We start from the raw sequence: 14,651 nt of genomic DNA, 5'->3' as shown, positions 1-14,651 counted from the left end.
TTCCCTTAATACAAAGTTTACCTAATTTAGCCATACACAGATTTGAAGCATATTTTCATCTGTTTAAGCTTTTATTTTAAAATTCCTACCCTCTAAAATACAAGACATAAATTAAAATAGGAGCCTATTTAATAGTTTAAATTATATGCATTTAGAGTTACCTAATGCTCCAAAAAAAGTGCCAACTACATTCTCTAAAATTTATATTTTCTTGGATTATAGTGAATTTAGTAGTTCTTTCAAGTGTAAAGTTTAGTTGAGAAAAATAATACCCTTCCTGTTAGATATTCTTTTTCAAGCTGGAGCTAGTTAGCCCTAAACCTGAATGTTACATGTACTGCTTTGGTTCAGAGGAACCCAGAAATAAAACGTGCAGCCTGCCTTCAAGCCCTTCCCTCTACACCCAACACCAGTGAGCCTGAGGCCGTGTGTTTGTTTTGTATTGACAGAATCTGAACTGGGCAGCACAGAGACCATTCCTAACACTCCTTCTCTGAACTCCCACTGGTGCAGCTGACAGTGAGTAACACCATGGACCTGGCCCACACAAAGCCAGACCTAATTCTCTAAGACTAATCTCAGCTTCATCAGAAGCAGGGAGTGCTGCTCCTGGCTTACTCCAGTTGTGAAACTGGACCTTCACTGCAACACAAGCAAATCTGAGCTGCCATTCATAGATACTTTTAGGAACAGTTTAAATTTTAAATCAAATTGCCCTTATTCAAGTCACCTTCACTGAAGCCACTTTTCTGACAATGACAATTTTCACTGATTTTAAATTCTTTTTCTGTCTCGATACATTTCATTTGCTAAATTGGAAGAAATTTCTCATTGAAGTCATTAGCAATGCCACTAACCAAAGTCACCTAAGTGTCTTTGCACACAAGCCTTCCTGACAACCATTCCCATTCAATGATGCTGCACCATTTTTCAATAGGACAGCAAAAGAGGGAGGATGTAAGAGTAACTTCACATGACAGCTTGTGCCAGAAATCCAAACCAAAATTCCAATCTGTGAGACCAGAGAAGAGTGCTACTTCACCTTTAATTTTACTTGCTGCAAAAGCAGCATTTCCAGATTAACAGAGGTGATAGCCTTTTCAACAAAAATCTGCATTTCCATTACTGTCAATGATATGGTTATGGAAAACAATTAAGTTAACTGGTTTGGTTTAATAATGTACCTTCTCTAACTTCACCTAGTTTTCACTGTCCTTAATTTTAAGTGTCAGTAACAATGGTGAAAAGGCATCTTCCCATGTACAAGTACACCAGGGATTGACACTTCAGCTGATCACAGAATGCAGCAGCTGATAATTGTTTCAGATTCAAGGAACTCTCAGCATCTACTGTCATGCACCAAACCCACTCTTTACTCATACTTGATTAAAAATTTAATCAAGTTGTCAAGCACCCATGATACCTGCTTTAACCACAACAAAAGAATGAGGAAAGTTTGAAGTGAGCAGCACATGCAAAAATTGGAATCAAGGCCATCAATATTAAATCTAGAAATTAAATTGCAAACAATTAAATTGTGCTAACCTGTATGTGACTCCTTCCTAAGCTTAACAGGCTGTCTGAAATAAGGGAGGTTGTAGAAAATCTCAATTTTGGTGCAATTCCCTAGAAGAGAGACAATAATTGAACATCAAGCTCCAACTCAAGATAAAGGGTATCAAAGAGGTAAATGTCACCTAATGTAACAAACCATTCCTAATTTTCAGCCATTTCCTTTGTTAATTTCAGTCTTTAATAAAGATAATTAGAGAAGACAGAACAGCAATGGTAAATGTCAAGATGCTAACATTTGCATTTCTGACAATTCAATTACAGATGATTACGCTGCTTTCGTACAACAATTAAGGTCTGACTTTTATTTTAATACATTTTTTTATCAAAAGCACTTTAAAAGATTTTTCATACCATGCTATATGGCATCAATAAAAAAATCGGTCAAGCTCTAGAAGTTTCATTAATGCTAACTTTGGAAACTTGTTTGAGAACAGTCTCAGTTGTGCCATCTCTTTTGTAAAAACATTTTGTTTAATCAGTCAATCACACTGCAAGTAACTATTCTTTTGTAACAGTATGACTAAGAATACCCTTCATGCTGTAATCTTTGGAGTAGTCTGATTTCTGTGGACGCCTCCCTTGTTCCATAACCATGTTCCACCCCCTGACAATGCCCTCCTGCCCATGAGGCAGCCCTAGTTTGTCCGACTTGGAATTAGTGGGGTCCAACTGGGCCTTCTGATCAAGCACAGCACACACACAGTAATGGCCAGCAGGTTCCTCCATTTTTACATGATGGGCAGCTTCTGTTCCACTCACCTTTTACTGCAGCCATGGCTAGGAACATAACACCTCAGAAAACGATTGCCTTCCTATTCACTGAGCATCGGCCAATGCATTTAAAATTTACTGGGTGTAAAGGACAGGGATTACAACACACAAGCACTATTTCCCAAATAGCAGCATTTAAAAAGGCATAAAAGAACTAAATGCCACATATGCTATAAACAAGTGGCAATCATCTATGTGCATCTCATACAGCTCTGAAGAATCCAAGAGAACCAAGTGCCCCCAGAAATTTCTACCCTCTCTTCTTTCAACAGGGACAGAATTTTCTGCCTGAGGCATCTCAGTGCACAGGCATTTGCGCACATGAACACACAAAATCACTGAGACGCGAAAAGGAGCTGCGTCTGTTTGTGACTGTCGCACATCCATAAGAATTCGCTTCACTTCATGAGTGAAGTCTATTGATGAACCAAACTATCCTCTACCACCTGCCTAAACACTGATTTCCCATTAGGGATCATGATCTGGCCCCAGGATGGATTATGGAAATCAAACTACAAAAATGCCAAGGAAGCTCAGTCACAGCAATTAACAGAGTCCAGGATTCAATCAAGTCAAGTTATGGCATATAAAAGAGGTTTTAAGCCTGATCATCTTTAATCAACTCGTTTTTATTACTAATGAATTGTCAAGTGCTATCAACAATTTTAAAAAGGACACATCAAAATTAGTAAGTCTACTATAAAATGCAACAATAGAGCACCTACTGCTCTTACAGACACTGGAAATGATTACAAAATTGTTAAGTGTTCATACCTAAAAAATGACACAAACTCTGGTTTCTTCAGAGAAATAATCTGTGGAGATGGAATATGGGATGGCATTTGAATGCACAGGCATGGACATGTCAAAAGCAACTCACAGGCCAAAGCTATCAGAGGATTTGCTGTTTTCTGCATATCCCAAATCAGAGATTGCTGTAGGATATTCAACATAGAGTTATGTAAAGACCATCATATAGCCCCAAACACATCTGTCAATGAAAATCCAGCTGGAAAGTTTTTGGGATCTCTTCTGCTTCTGGCTTAGTGGTGTCTGCAGCCCTGAGAGTTCTGTACGAATCATTAAGCAGAAGGGACATAATAGCAATTTGATCACAGAAAAAATATAAAGGTGGTTCATATTTAGAAGAACACAAGTCTAATATGTGCTTTTGACTAGCTTAAAAAAGTATATATGAATATAACAGAAGGCCTAACACCAGCCTGTTAATGGAAGATAGCATAGCTAAAAAGAAACTGTTTTAAGTAATGTGGCAAATACTGCACGAAGGTGAGGAATGGAGATAAGAACATTTGTAAGAAATCACTACCACAGTCCAGGCATAAACATATTCTGAAAGGCAAAGGTTGCAGAGAAATACAGAAGAGCCAGCAAGAGCCTCAGCTGGGCAACACTGGACCAGGAGAGATAACTCGAGGCATTTCTTGTATGCACACTGAGTTTGTAAACCTCGTAAGACATTTAGCCAGGGACATTATCAGCCAAGTGCCAGATTTCTGGAGGAGTTCTGATCCTCTCAACTTGGGATTCCTTCCAACTGGCAGATTAGCAGTGTTAATCAGACGCTGCTTGTCACTGCCTATCTGAACTCCACAACCGTAACCTTACTGTTGCTACCTTTATTTTTTTAATAAAAGACAAATTTACTGGGAATCAAAGTGCCACTGAAGCAAAGCTGCCGCTTAAAAATTTTCAACATCTCAGCTGGCTATAAATAACTTTCATGGCTTCAGTAGCATAGGAATAATGTGAGGGTTCTCACGACCTTGTTTAACACCTCCTTTTGCTCAGCATTCACATCCAGCACTTCGTGCTGACAGACTTAGTGAGAGACACTTGCCAGTAAAGCTCGGGGAACACTGGGAGATTGAGGGACTTGAGACTGCATTTCCACTGGAGGTAAAAATCCTTTCATAGTTATTCCATTTGGTAAACAAGGAGAGGAACAAGAAGTTCCTTTTGGGAGTCTCCCTCCAATGCCATCAAACACAGCTTCTGCGTTATTCCTGAAAAGGGGGTCACTATGCCAAAATCCTCTCTTAAACTGTACTTTCAAGCTATGGAGGTGGAATAGAGCAACAAAGGCTTCTGCAGTCCGTGTCCCAGGGCAGAGATGGATTTCGTTTATGCTGCTCTCAAGGACACTGAAGTACGTTTGTGTCTTAGAGCAGTCAACTTTTTAAAGCCACTACATTGTCATCATTCATCAGCTACACATCCAAATTACTCTGACCACAATTTATCACAGCTCACAAATTATGGCACCTTCTCTTTATTGGAAAATACATAATTTTTGTTTTAAAGAACTCAGTTTGACAAAACCCATCAAACTCCTCTAGCAGCTCTGCTTCTATGAAGACTCACTAAAAAAATCTAAAAACATTTGGCTAATACCTCCTCATTTATTCCTACCTGCCTATTCTTTCTCAACACCAGATAAGTGTGTTCTATGAGAAGTATGAAAGCAAAACAGTCCCTCCCCATCTCTTGAGCCACACCATGATGCATGGGATGAGCCATATCAAAGAGATACTACAGCCAAAAAATAATGGCTGTTTTTGCAGGGACAGTTAAAACTAGTGCAGAATCAGACATTTTGTAGCACAAAATCACAACTCTAATTGACTCAAATGTAACACAGCATTAGATACCAAATTAGCACTTCTAATTGCAAGGTCTGGGCAGTTTCCAGGTTGCCCTTTCAGGGGAAAGGCTACACCAGCTAAGAGATACCAGAGAACTTTAATCAGCATTTCCCTACTCCCACGTGCTTTTAGTCCAACCACAACAGACAGGGTAATTGAGTTCTTATCCAAATGTCCTGACAATCCACCAGTAAAACTCCACAAAAACCTCAAAACACATCATCACCATGCTCCTTAAAGTGCCTTCCTGGGTAATTCTGCTGACAATTAAGATTCAACAGTCAAACTTCATGAAAGGGCACTGTGAAAAGAATTCATTTTCATTTAATAAGTACTTGAGCCCTTATCTCCAGAAAATTAGCATTAATTCATTGCACTCATTCTGCCAATTAGCTGCTGTACCAGAATGCTAGGAGAGGGGACCAAGGAGGAGGGTTACATGGCTTCTGTTGAGAACCATGAAGTAAATATAACATCTCCTGCATCCCTTCAGCCACCAGCTGCATCAGAGATTAAACTGAATGGAGACATGTCATGGTGCCACAGTGCAAACCAAGTGGAAACTAACTTTCCCACATTAAATAATTTCTTGAAGTATTTTGGAAAAAGATTATACTTTCCCCGAAGTTCAACTGTGGATTTGTACATTCAACACCTTAAAATGGCAAAATCTGTCAGAAGTAATCGCTTTTCATTTGAAGCAGTTCAAGGGGTTTCTTCAGTGAAGCAGAGTGTGTCATAAATACAATCCACAGACATTCACTCACTGTGAAAAACGGGGACCTCTTCATTAAAATCTCACGCTCCAAACCACGGTGCCCATGGGTAAGCTTAGGGTCAGGGAACAGGAAATCTCTTGTATTTTCTTCATATGTAGCTAGAACTTTTCCCACTAAAAAGAAAATACATACTTTAATTGGAAAATAGACAAAGCCACACAGCACAGATACCACACACAGAGCCATGTTGAAACCAGGATAAATTCTGCACTTTGCAAATTAACAGCATGGCTCTAAAACTCTTATAGCACTAGCAAATAACCTCATCAAGTTACATCAGCAGCAAAAATGTGCAGAATCTACTATGAAACTATGTTTCAATGTTACTGGAAAAAAATTAAAGAAGATTGTGTTAACTGTTCTATAACAGGCACATGAAAGGTTTTCTTCAGGTAACTTTTCAGTACTTTTCTTCTTTCTTTCCCTTCCATGCCCTAGAAAAAACCAGTATCTTTTTAATGGCAGCCAATCCATTATGAAAAACTACCATTCCATACTACAGAACAATAATAATAGCAGTAAGAAAGAAACACAAGCAACAGCAAAATAATTATTTCAAGGTTTTCTCAATACCCTGGTTTGCTACTTCTAATGAAAAAAAGCTTCTCTTTAGAGGTAAAACCTTGAATGTATATTCTAAAAAAATGTAACTTGTGCAATTGCAGCCATCTTGCTAGCTTATGTTGGGCTGTATCACACCTATGTCTGAGCCCTGAAAATAAATTCCTTATGCAAGATCCTTTACCTTCCCACAAAAAAAAAAAAAAAAAAAAATTCCCCATTCACTACATTTCTTCAAGTAAACAGTCTGGTGAGTCACCTGAGAGAAGCAGTACTTTCCTTGAAAGTATTAAGGACAAGTGACAGAGTGCTTTTAATACCACAGTTTCCAAATGAGTCCTCTTTAAAACTTGACTTTATTTCCAATAAAATGCAGATTTACATTATTCATGGGAACACTTGAATTTCATTAAAATAGATTTTTATAATCACACAAACCAATAACAGAAGTATGACAAATCGCTATTTATTATCTTCACACATCCCAAGAGACCTGTAACACTTATAGTGAGGATAAGAGTTTTCCCAATGGTCACCATTAAAACGGAAGGAAAAAAAGTGTCACTCTGAGAACAAGATTATGCACTCTGAATTTCACAGACAGCCTCTCTGCAAGTGAATTGTGATGCAGTTAATAATTATGCACTGGATGATTTCAGTTCATTTTCCTTTTTTAAAATATTATCACTTTCCTAAGCCTGAGTATGATACATTTAAATATTCAGTTATTATTCTCTTTCAAGAATGAGATCCTCTTGATCTATTAACATTTTCTATTCAGAGGACTATTTGTTGAAGGGCTTTCAGTGTTGTTTGTGTGTTGGAAAAAGTGATTGTGCTGTAATGGGTAATGTCCTAGAAATTCACCTATTAAACTGCATAATTTATGAAAAGACTGATACAATACCTGGAGGAACAAGCTGTATTAGTTCAAGTACTGCTGTGTCAACTAGAAGAGAAAAAAGTTTTTTCACGAGTTAAAAAAAAAAAAAACTAAAATGAAAATTCCCATAGTTAAAGCCCCAAAACAATGGATCACTGATTTATGCTTCACAGCACTGCACATCACTGCACCGTTTCCACCACATCAATAATAAGATAAAATTTAGTGCAGCTTGCATAAACATCACAGATGAACACAATGTCATTAGCAGGGTACAAATGACAACAGCGAATCTGACTTAGAACTTGGTAAATTCTATCTGCTGCCAAGTTGGTCCTCTTAAAGAAGATTATTCAAGCTTTGCCCCCTTTACAGATAACTCCCATGTGAGGGTGCATATTCCTGCAGTTTGAGTTTGGGTCAGTGTTTTCTCACCACAATTCATCATGCACATGTAGCAAGGCATAATCTTCTTAAAAATTTAAAGCATAATTTGACAAAAATTGGAAGTTTATCCTTCTGTAATTTGACAACTAATCAAATAAACGACCATATAAAAGAACCCACTACCAGATAATCAGCTGGACTTTCAACCACTTATGACTTTTTACCCTCTTCCCATTCCAAAGCAAGTAACATACATTTCTAGAGGCATTTTGTTAGATAATAGTGGTTATCCACTTGATTTTTAGAGAACAGGCTCCTGATAGAAAAACTATCACATACTTAAAACCTCCAAAACATCTTTAGAGCCCATATATGCATGGCATTAATGGATACAACATAGTATATAAAAAACCAGAACGTACACTCCAGTAACTTCACAAGGTCTCCAGGATCAACTATATTAGCAAATGTCTGAAAAAGAAAAAATAATAATGATACTATTAATGATAATAATGATGATGATGATAATAATAACAATAATAATGTCACAATCGAAGTATTTAGAAGGACCTCTGGGGAAAGAGAAGGAAAACAACCCCACAAATCAATGCTCTTCCATGCCAAGATGGTTGTCAAGAGTCCTATCCCCACTGGAAAAAGAAAGGATACTAAAATTATCATCTGGAACATGATCAAATTAATTAAAAGCCAGCAGTTCTTGTCATATACTTTCTATCCATAGAGAGTTTCCTCTCTGTATGTAAATAACAGAAATAATTTATTGTGAAGAATTGAAGATGTAAAGGTAAGCACTGTCTAAGTAAATTTCAAGAGAGAAACATAAAATTGAATTGCTGAATGTACTCCAATTCTGATAGATCAATGTTCTATAATTTATTAGTAATGCTTTAAGCTTCATTTTCACAGAGGTGACTTTTCAGTCTCCTGTTCAAGCTTTTTTTAACCCGAATCCTGTGTGAATAGATAGCAAGGAATAGGAGAGGATGTTGCACTGGATAGAAGTCCCCTACATTACCCTGAAAACAGCATTCAGTACATTCCCCTTAAGAAGTCTGTGTTGTTTGCCTTTAAAAATGATGGTCTTTTCTACTCTTCATAGGTAGTGAAATTATCACTGTTTGTTTCTTATCCACTTCTTATCCACTCTGAGCGAGTTTACTCAGCCTGGTTTTCAAAGTGCTGGGGAATGCTTAAAGGAAAAGAACTAGAAAGGGCAAAGTATTATTATTCATAGGTAGTGAAGAAGCCAGATCATATCTATAAGATACCATGTTTCATTATCCCTGTGGTACTAATAATGAAGCTAGTAGGGACTCAGAATATGTGATAAACAACTATAAATTATAGGGCCAGAGTACCAGTCTGGGAATTCCAGTGACAAACCACGAAAAAAGTATCTCAGAGGGAGTAAGATGTCACCAAAAAGGCTTGAGCTGCTATTTTATCTTTCTACTAAATTAAGTTGCCTCTCCTATATTGTATAGTCTCTGTTCTTCACCTTGCCATAATTTTTAGAACAAAAACATCCAGTCCTTTTAAAGCGGGGAAACAGACACCGAAGAAGGACGGTTCACAAAAGAATCAACAAACACCTAGAAAGTCTCATCATACATTAGAATCTTCAGTATACATAATTCTTGAGTCCCCATATGGACAATACAGGCACACTCCTTCTCTGTGCTAAAGAGAAGCAGGAGCTCTCAGCATGATTATTTGTGTTCATGGGTTTTGCAGACAATTTTTGTGGAATTTGTGATGGGGTTTATTTGGGTTGTATCAGCCCTTGACATATCTTACCTTTTCAAATAGTAGTCTTTCTTGAAAGAAGAGTGGGAACACTGCAGGGACACATTCAGTTTTTTTGTACTTCCCAAGTACAAAGACACTGAGATAAAGTTCCTGTTTGTCTTTCAGCACCACTCCAGGACAAGTTATCTGTAGGAGTAGCACACTCATTAAACAAACTGAACTTTAGCTAGACAAGTAATGGCTGTTTTCAAGATAAAAATGAAACAGTCAAGATTGAAATGGTTGACTTGTGAAAGTCAGGATATAACAGACTAGAGTGAAAAAAATCTTCTCTAAAGCAATTCTATTTGTACAGACAGGCCAGGAAAAAACACCATCATTTTAAAACAACCAGGACCAAATTTTTCTTACTAAAGTAAACACACCCCATTGTCTTCAACCAAAACTGAAACCCAAGGCCAGGTTATTACAGTTAAAGGCATGCACTGACTGTGTAAGGCATAACCATCTTCTCTATGAAGACTCATGTAGAATGAAGTCTACATGATGCTAACACCCAGAACCCCACCCAAACTTCAGCCTAACTACAGAATGTAGCTGGTAAATTTATGTGCTTAGACATCCATCCTCTGTCCAGCCACCAGAAAGGACAAGTTTATTTGCAAATTATCTGTAAACGAGAAAAAACAACTGTTATTCCATTACTACCAGACACATTTCTTCCTTTCTCTGGGAAGTCTGGCCATCTCTAAACTCAGAGCAGGGAAGGCTTCTCGCTAGGCTGCCAAATACTGCCACAAATCTCTCAACCGTCTCTGTACAATTCCTAAATTCTTTAGGTAAGAAATTGGTCTGTTTTTAAAACTCTGATTGCAAGAATGTACACAATTCATTGCAAAACTATTTGCTACTTTCTCCAAACCATGTGGATTTATTTCCCTGACAGAGAATTGACACCTTTCACTTAAGGTCTCATGCTCATTTTTTATATCAGTATTAGAAATACAAGGTTGTCTCTTCCAACATAACGTTTCTGGAGAAAGTGTTCAGGCTTTCAACTGCCAGGTAGGAAGACAAAGGAGGAGAGTGATGGGAATTAAAATAAGTGGTTTGGTTACAGTCTCCTATTCCCAATAGAACACTTTACTTGAGAAATCCTAACTGGATTTAAAAGAAAACTATATAAACAGCAGGAAAACAGGTAGAAGAACTAAATGAAAACCATGTGTGATCAATCACTACAGATAAAGTATAAGGTAAAAAATAGTTCTTCTACTCACAAATAACTGAGAAGAAAAAAAAAGGGTTTCCTCTCCATGTAAATGAGGGCTTCAAATCTACAAAGAAAGTGCCAGAATAATGGATAACCCAACTGAAACAGTCTGTCAAGCATTAAACAGCTTGTATGACACTCATGCAGTTCCAAGTGTGAACAGGAGTGAGAGAGACAGATTTCATTCATACAAGGAAAGAACCCCAAAACTACATGTCATATCAGCTTTACTTCTCACTTTTGTCTTCAACATTTTTGTAGAATTTGCAACCATTTTTAACTGGAGTTTTGTGCCTTTCACCTTAGAGAAGGGAACCAATGTTTGCCTATTTATTGAGATGCAAAGTAAGAGATCTGAAGATGCTGGAATGGGCAAACCTGCCAACAACAGGTGCCATTTTTTCTGGCAAAAAGAGAAGGAATTCTTACAAATGAACATGTGCACCGAGACAGCACACGTGGAAACTCATGATTCTACTACCCTGGAGATAAACAGGCACAAATAATTTCCTGGGCTGGAACACCAAATTTACGTGGCCATGTAACTTTAAAGCAGTTCCAAAAAGGAATGACACGTGCATATCTGCAGTTCATGACACCCATTCTGTAACATGCCGAGCTGCATAACCCTTGGGAGACAAACCGAAGCTCTTGTCTGGCTGCAGAATGCTCCAGTAGGATAAGGGAAGATTTTAAGGACGGTAATGGTGTTATCTATGGATCAGCTAAGGAAGAGGGATATCAGTGCTGCAATTAACTGACCTCCCAGGCAACCCCAAGGACAATGAGAAATTTCTAGGACAGTGTTATCCTGGATATCTCTGTGAAAATTTCCCAGGAGGATTGAAAATGTGTACCAGCCCCACTGCTGGGACATCACAAATAGCCATAAGGAAATCACTGAATTAAGCTCACGGAAAAGGACAGAATTCTACTGATCTTAACCCTCTGGGGCACTTATTACACACTGTCCATGGCAGGATAAACCAAACTAAAAAACTACTTTAAGCAGGGCCTTCCATTTGAGAGAGAAATGAAGAAAACTACCAGCAAGACAAACCAAAGAGCTGGTGGACTCAGATCAGAGAAGATCTTGGAATTTCATTTAGTCAAAGGCAGCAAAATCCATCTGTATCCTAAAGCAATGGAACAACAAAGAGCAGAACTTCTGACACAAATGGACAGACTTTGAAGAGGGTGTGGATATATGCAGAACACTGTGAAAAGGGCAGGAAAATAGATCAGAAATTTGGACAAGACTTTGGTCACAAATAAAGGAAACAATGAGAGAATTAACGGATGTATTATAAATCAGCCAAGATGTGAAAGCTAACAAATCTATGTCTCAAACACAACTGAATATTTTGCCTTGTTTTTAATAAAATTTAACACTGGAGAAAGAAGACAACTCAAAGAATTTAATGATGGAAACGAAAGTCACTTAACATGCACTAGGCCTGGACCAAGAAGCCACCGGGAGGCTGAATCATCTTCAGCACATGTTGTGAAAGAATGTAATTTCTCTTAAATGAAATGTAATGAAAATAGGGAAGGTAGAATCTGCTGAAAAATAACAAAGACAAGGACCATGTGAGACAGAGAGATCTGAAAACTGATAACCCCATTGATCAAAATATTTAAATATTCAAAAATAAAGAATAAAGATATGAATGAAAACATCACTAGAAAAAAAACAGCAGGACACACTCCATAAAAACAGATCAATCAAGCAAAATTCTCCATTTTCCTGAAGATCCATTTTCTGGATAAAGGATATAATATAGTATCATGAGAAATTATTATTTATGATGAAAAAAGTAAGACTAGTTAGTAGAGGATTTAGTATCAAAGGTGGTACAGAACTGGCCAAAGGACAGCATCAATAATGGGCAAAAACCAGGAGGTATCAAGCTGAGGTTACCATTAAAAATATTCCTCTCTGTGTACTGGGATTCATGTCTTTCAACATTTTTAATGACCCTGGCTCATATTAAGATATATAGGATGAAAGTTGGACTTTTTTTTCCCCCTATTTCACCTAAGACAAAAGCAAGACCTCATTTGGAATTTAGAGTTCAATTCTGACTCTGACCAATGCAAATTCAAAGTGGAAGAGTAGCTGCCATCCCTAAGATGGTTAGAAGGCTGGTGAGTCCATCACACAAAATACCGCCAAAAATACCAGGCTGCTTCAGCTGACAAAGATCGACTGGGAAATGAAAGAAATGCTGCCCAAAAAACACATCAAGTGAGCAAAGGCCAAGGAAAGAAATAATTCCTTAAGTGAAAAGCCAGCGTTGACATTTGCGTAAGACTAGTCTCTTTCCATTCTTATTTGTAGCCTTGAGAGCAGGGTAAACATCAAATACCTCACGACTGAAAACCTTACCCTGGGGAAATGTCTTCCCTGTACTCCCTCCTGGCACACGAACAGCTCACAGGCACTGGGAACAGAAAAGGGAAGCACATTGCTCTGCTCCAGGAACCAAGCAAGCCTTGGCATGTGGAGACAAACACCAGCTGTTGAGACAGCACAGCAGCACCGCCAGGGTGACACCCTCGCCATCCATGTGTGGAAATCCACAGCTCTGCTTCAGAGCAGCCACTCAAGTTTGGGAACGAGGGTAGCTAAGCAACCAGGAATACCTGGGCAATTTCCCAGTATATACTTCCTGGTTCTGCACTAGAGTTTTGTGGATGACATCTTGTGTTTTCCTCTCAGCAGCGGATGTATGTGTGGCAGTGCTTGTTCTGGATTACAGGACCAAGGCATATGAAGCCACCAGCTCCAGGGTAACAGGGCACTGCCTAACACAGCTACTTCTGAAAAGTTTTCAGGAGAGTGATACAGCTCCTTGCTGTGTTCCCAGCTTGGACATAAGCACAAGACTTCGCAAAGTGCAAAGAGAACAATCCTGACGTGATTAATGTCAAAACTTTCTACTTTCACACTTTCTGACCTCACTCCCCGCCATGTAACGCCCAGGTACTCAGAGCTGCCCAGAGCCACATCCTGTCCTTCACAGGGCGGCATTTGCCACGACCAAGCCGCTCTTTCCTGGGACCGAGAGTGATTTTCCCTACACCCTACAGCTTCCCAAGAATCAGTGTGTTTTTAAAAAACACATTTTCCACAGGAAAATGAGAACTCTAAAGAGGCACGGTTGCTGCTAACACCAGCGGAAGGGCCGGGGTACAGGGACAAACACGCCCCACAACTTTTCCACAGGAAAACGGGAGCTGCGGGGGGGCACGGCGGCTGCCAACACCAACGCGGGGGAGCGGGGACCGGCTGCCGGAGGATGCCCACACACAGCGGCTGGATCTCCGGACGGATCGCGGCCCCCGCTCGGCAGCACGGCCCGGAGCAGCCCCCCAGAAGATCGGCCGGGCCGGGAGCGCGGGGCGGCGGCCGGCAGAGGAACGCGGGGCGGGAAGCGATGCCGGAAGAGCCAAGCGCGGCTTCTCCTGCCGGCCGCGGCCCGGCTGAGGCGGGCGGGGAGGGCGGCCCGGGCACTCACCGAGCGGAGCTCCAGCTGCAGGACGCAGCGCAGCGCTTTCCGCGGCATGGGCGGGCAGCGGGGCCTGCCAGGTCCGGGCCGCTCGGGCTCGGCCGACGCCGTTGTCACGGTAACCGGGGCGCGGCCGCTCCGCCCTCCTCGGGGGCGGCTTCCCCCTCCCTCCCCTCCCCGTCCCCGCCCCGCCCCGGGCTCGGCGCCATCGCGCTGCGATGATGAGAGGCAGTGCTGGGCCTGCCCACAAGAGTCTCCTGGGATCCCGTGTCACCTTCCACTCAGCGCCTTGGTGTTCTTCAAAGGGCCTCACAGAATTACTTAGGTTGGAAAAGGTCTCTGAGGTCGGTGTGTCCAACCTAGGGCCGAACACCACTGTCTCAGTTAGATTACGGCAGGTCCCGTCTCTCCTTAAACGCCTCCGGGGGCTGTTGGCTCCACGACGCCGCCGTGGGCTGCCCGTTCCAGTGTTTA

At 40.3% G+C, this 14,651-nt stretch overlaps 1 protein-coding gene across 1 annotated transcript in view; it reads right to left on the bottom strand.

The window, feature by feature from the left end:
* SPATA6 (spermatogenesis associated 6) overlaps positions 1-14,319 on the bottom strand; it is a 41,856-nt gene extending 27,537 nt beyond the window's left edge. Inside the window, exons 1-6 of the mRNA XM_040073037.2 lie at positions 14,187-14,319; positions 9,441-9,578; positions 8,045-8,093; positions 7,260-7,301; positions 5,780-5,904; positions 1,546-1,626 (exon numbers count right to left, since the gene is read on the bottom strand). Coding sequence (XP_039928971.1) covers positions 1,546-1,626; positions 5,780-5,904; positions 7,260-7,301; positions 8,045-8,093; positions 9,441-9,578; positions 14,187-14,234 — 483 coding nt within the window. The 5' untranslated portion in view covers positions 14,235-14,319. The remainder of the gene's footprint in view (positions 1-1,545; positions 1,627-5,779; positions 5,905-7,259; positions 7,302-8,044; positions 8,094-9,440; positions 9,579-14,186) is intronic.
* Positions 14,320-14,651: the final 332 nt, after the last annotated feature.

This window comes from Hirundo rustica, chromosome 9 (genome assembly GCF_015227805.2).
Source record: "Hirundo rustica isolate bHirRus1 chromosome 9, bHirRus1.pri.v3, whole genome shotgun sequence".
Lineage (NCBI taxonomy): Eukaryota > Metazoa > Chordata > Aves > Passeriformes > Hirundinidae > Hirundo > Hirundo rustica.
Note: the sequence above shows the minus strand (reverse complement) of the source record. Positions and strands in the feature narration are given on the sequence as shown.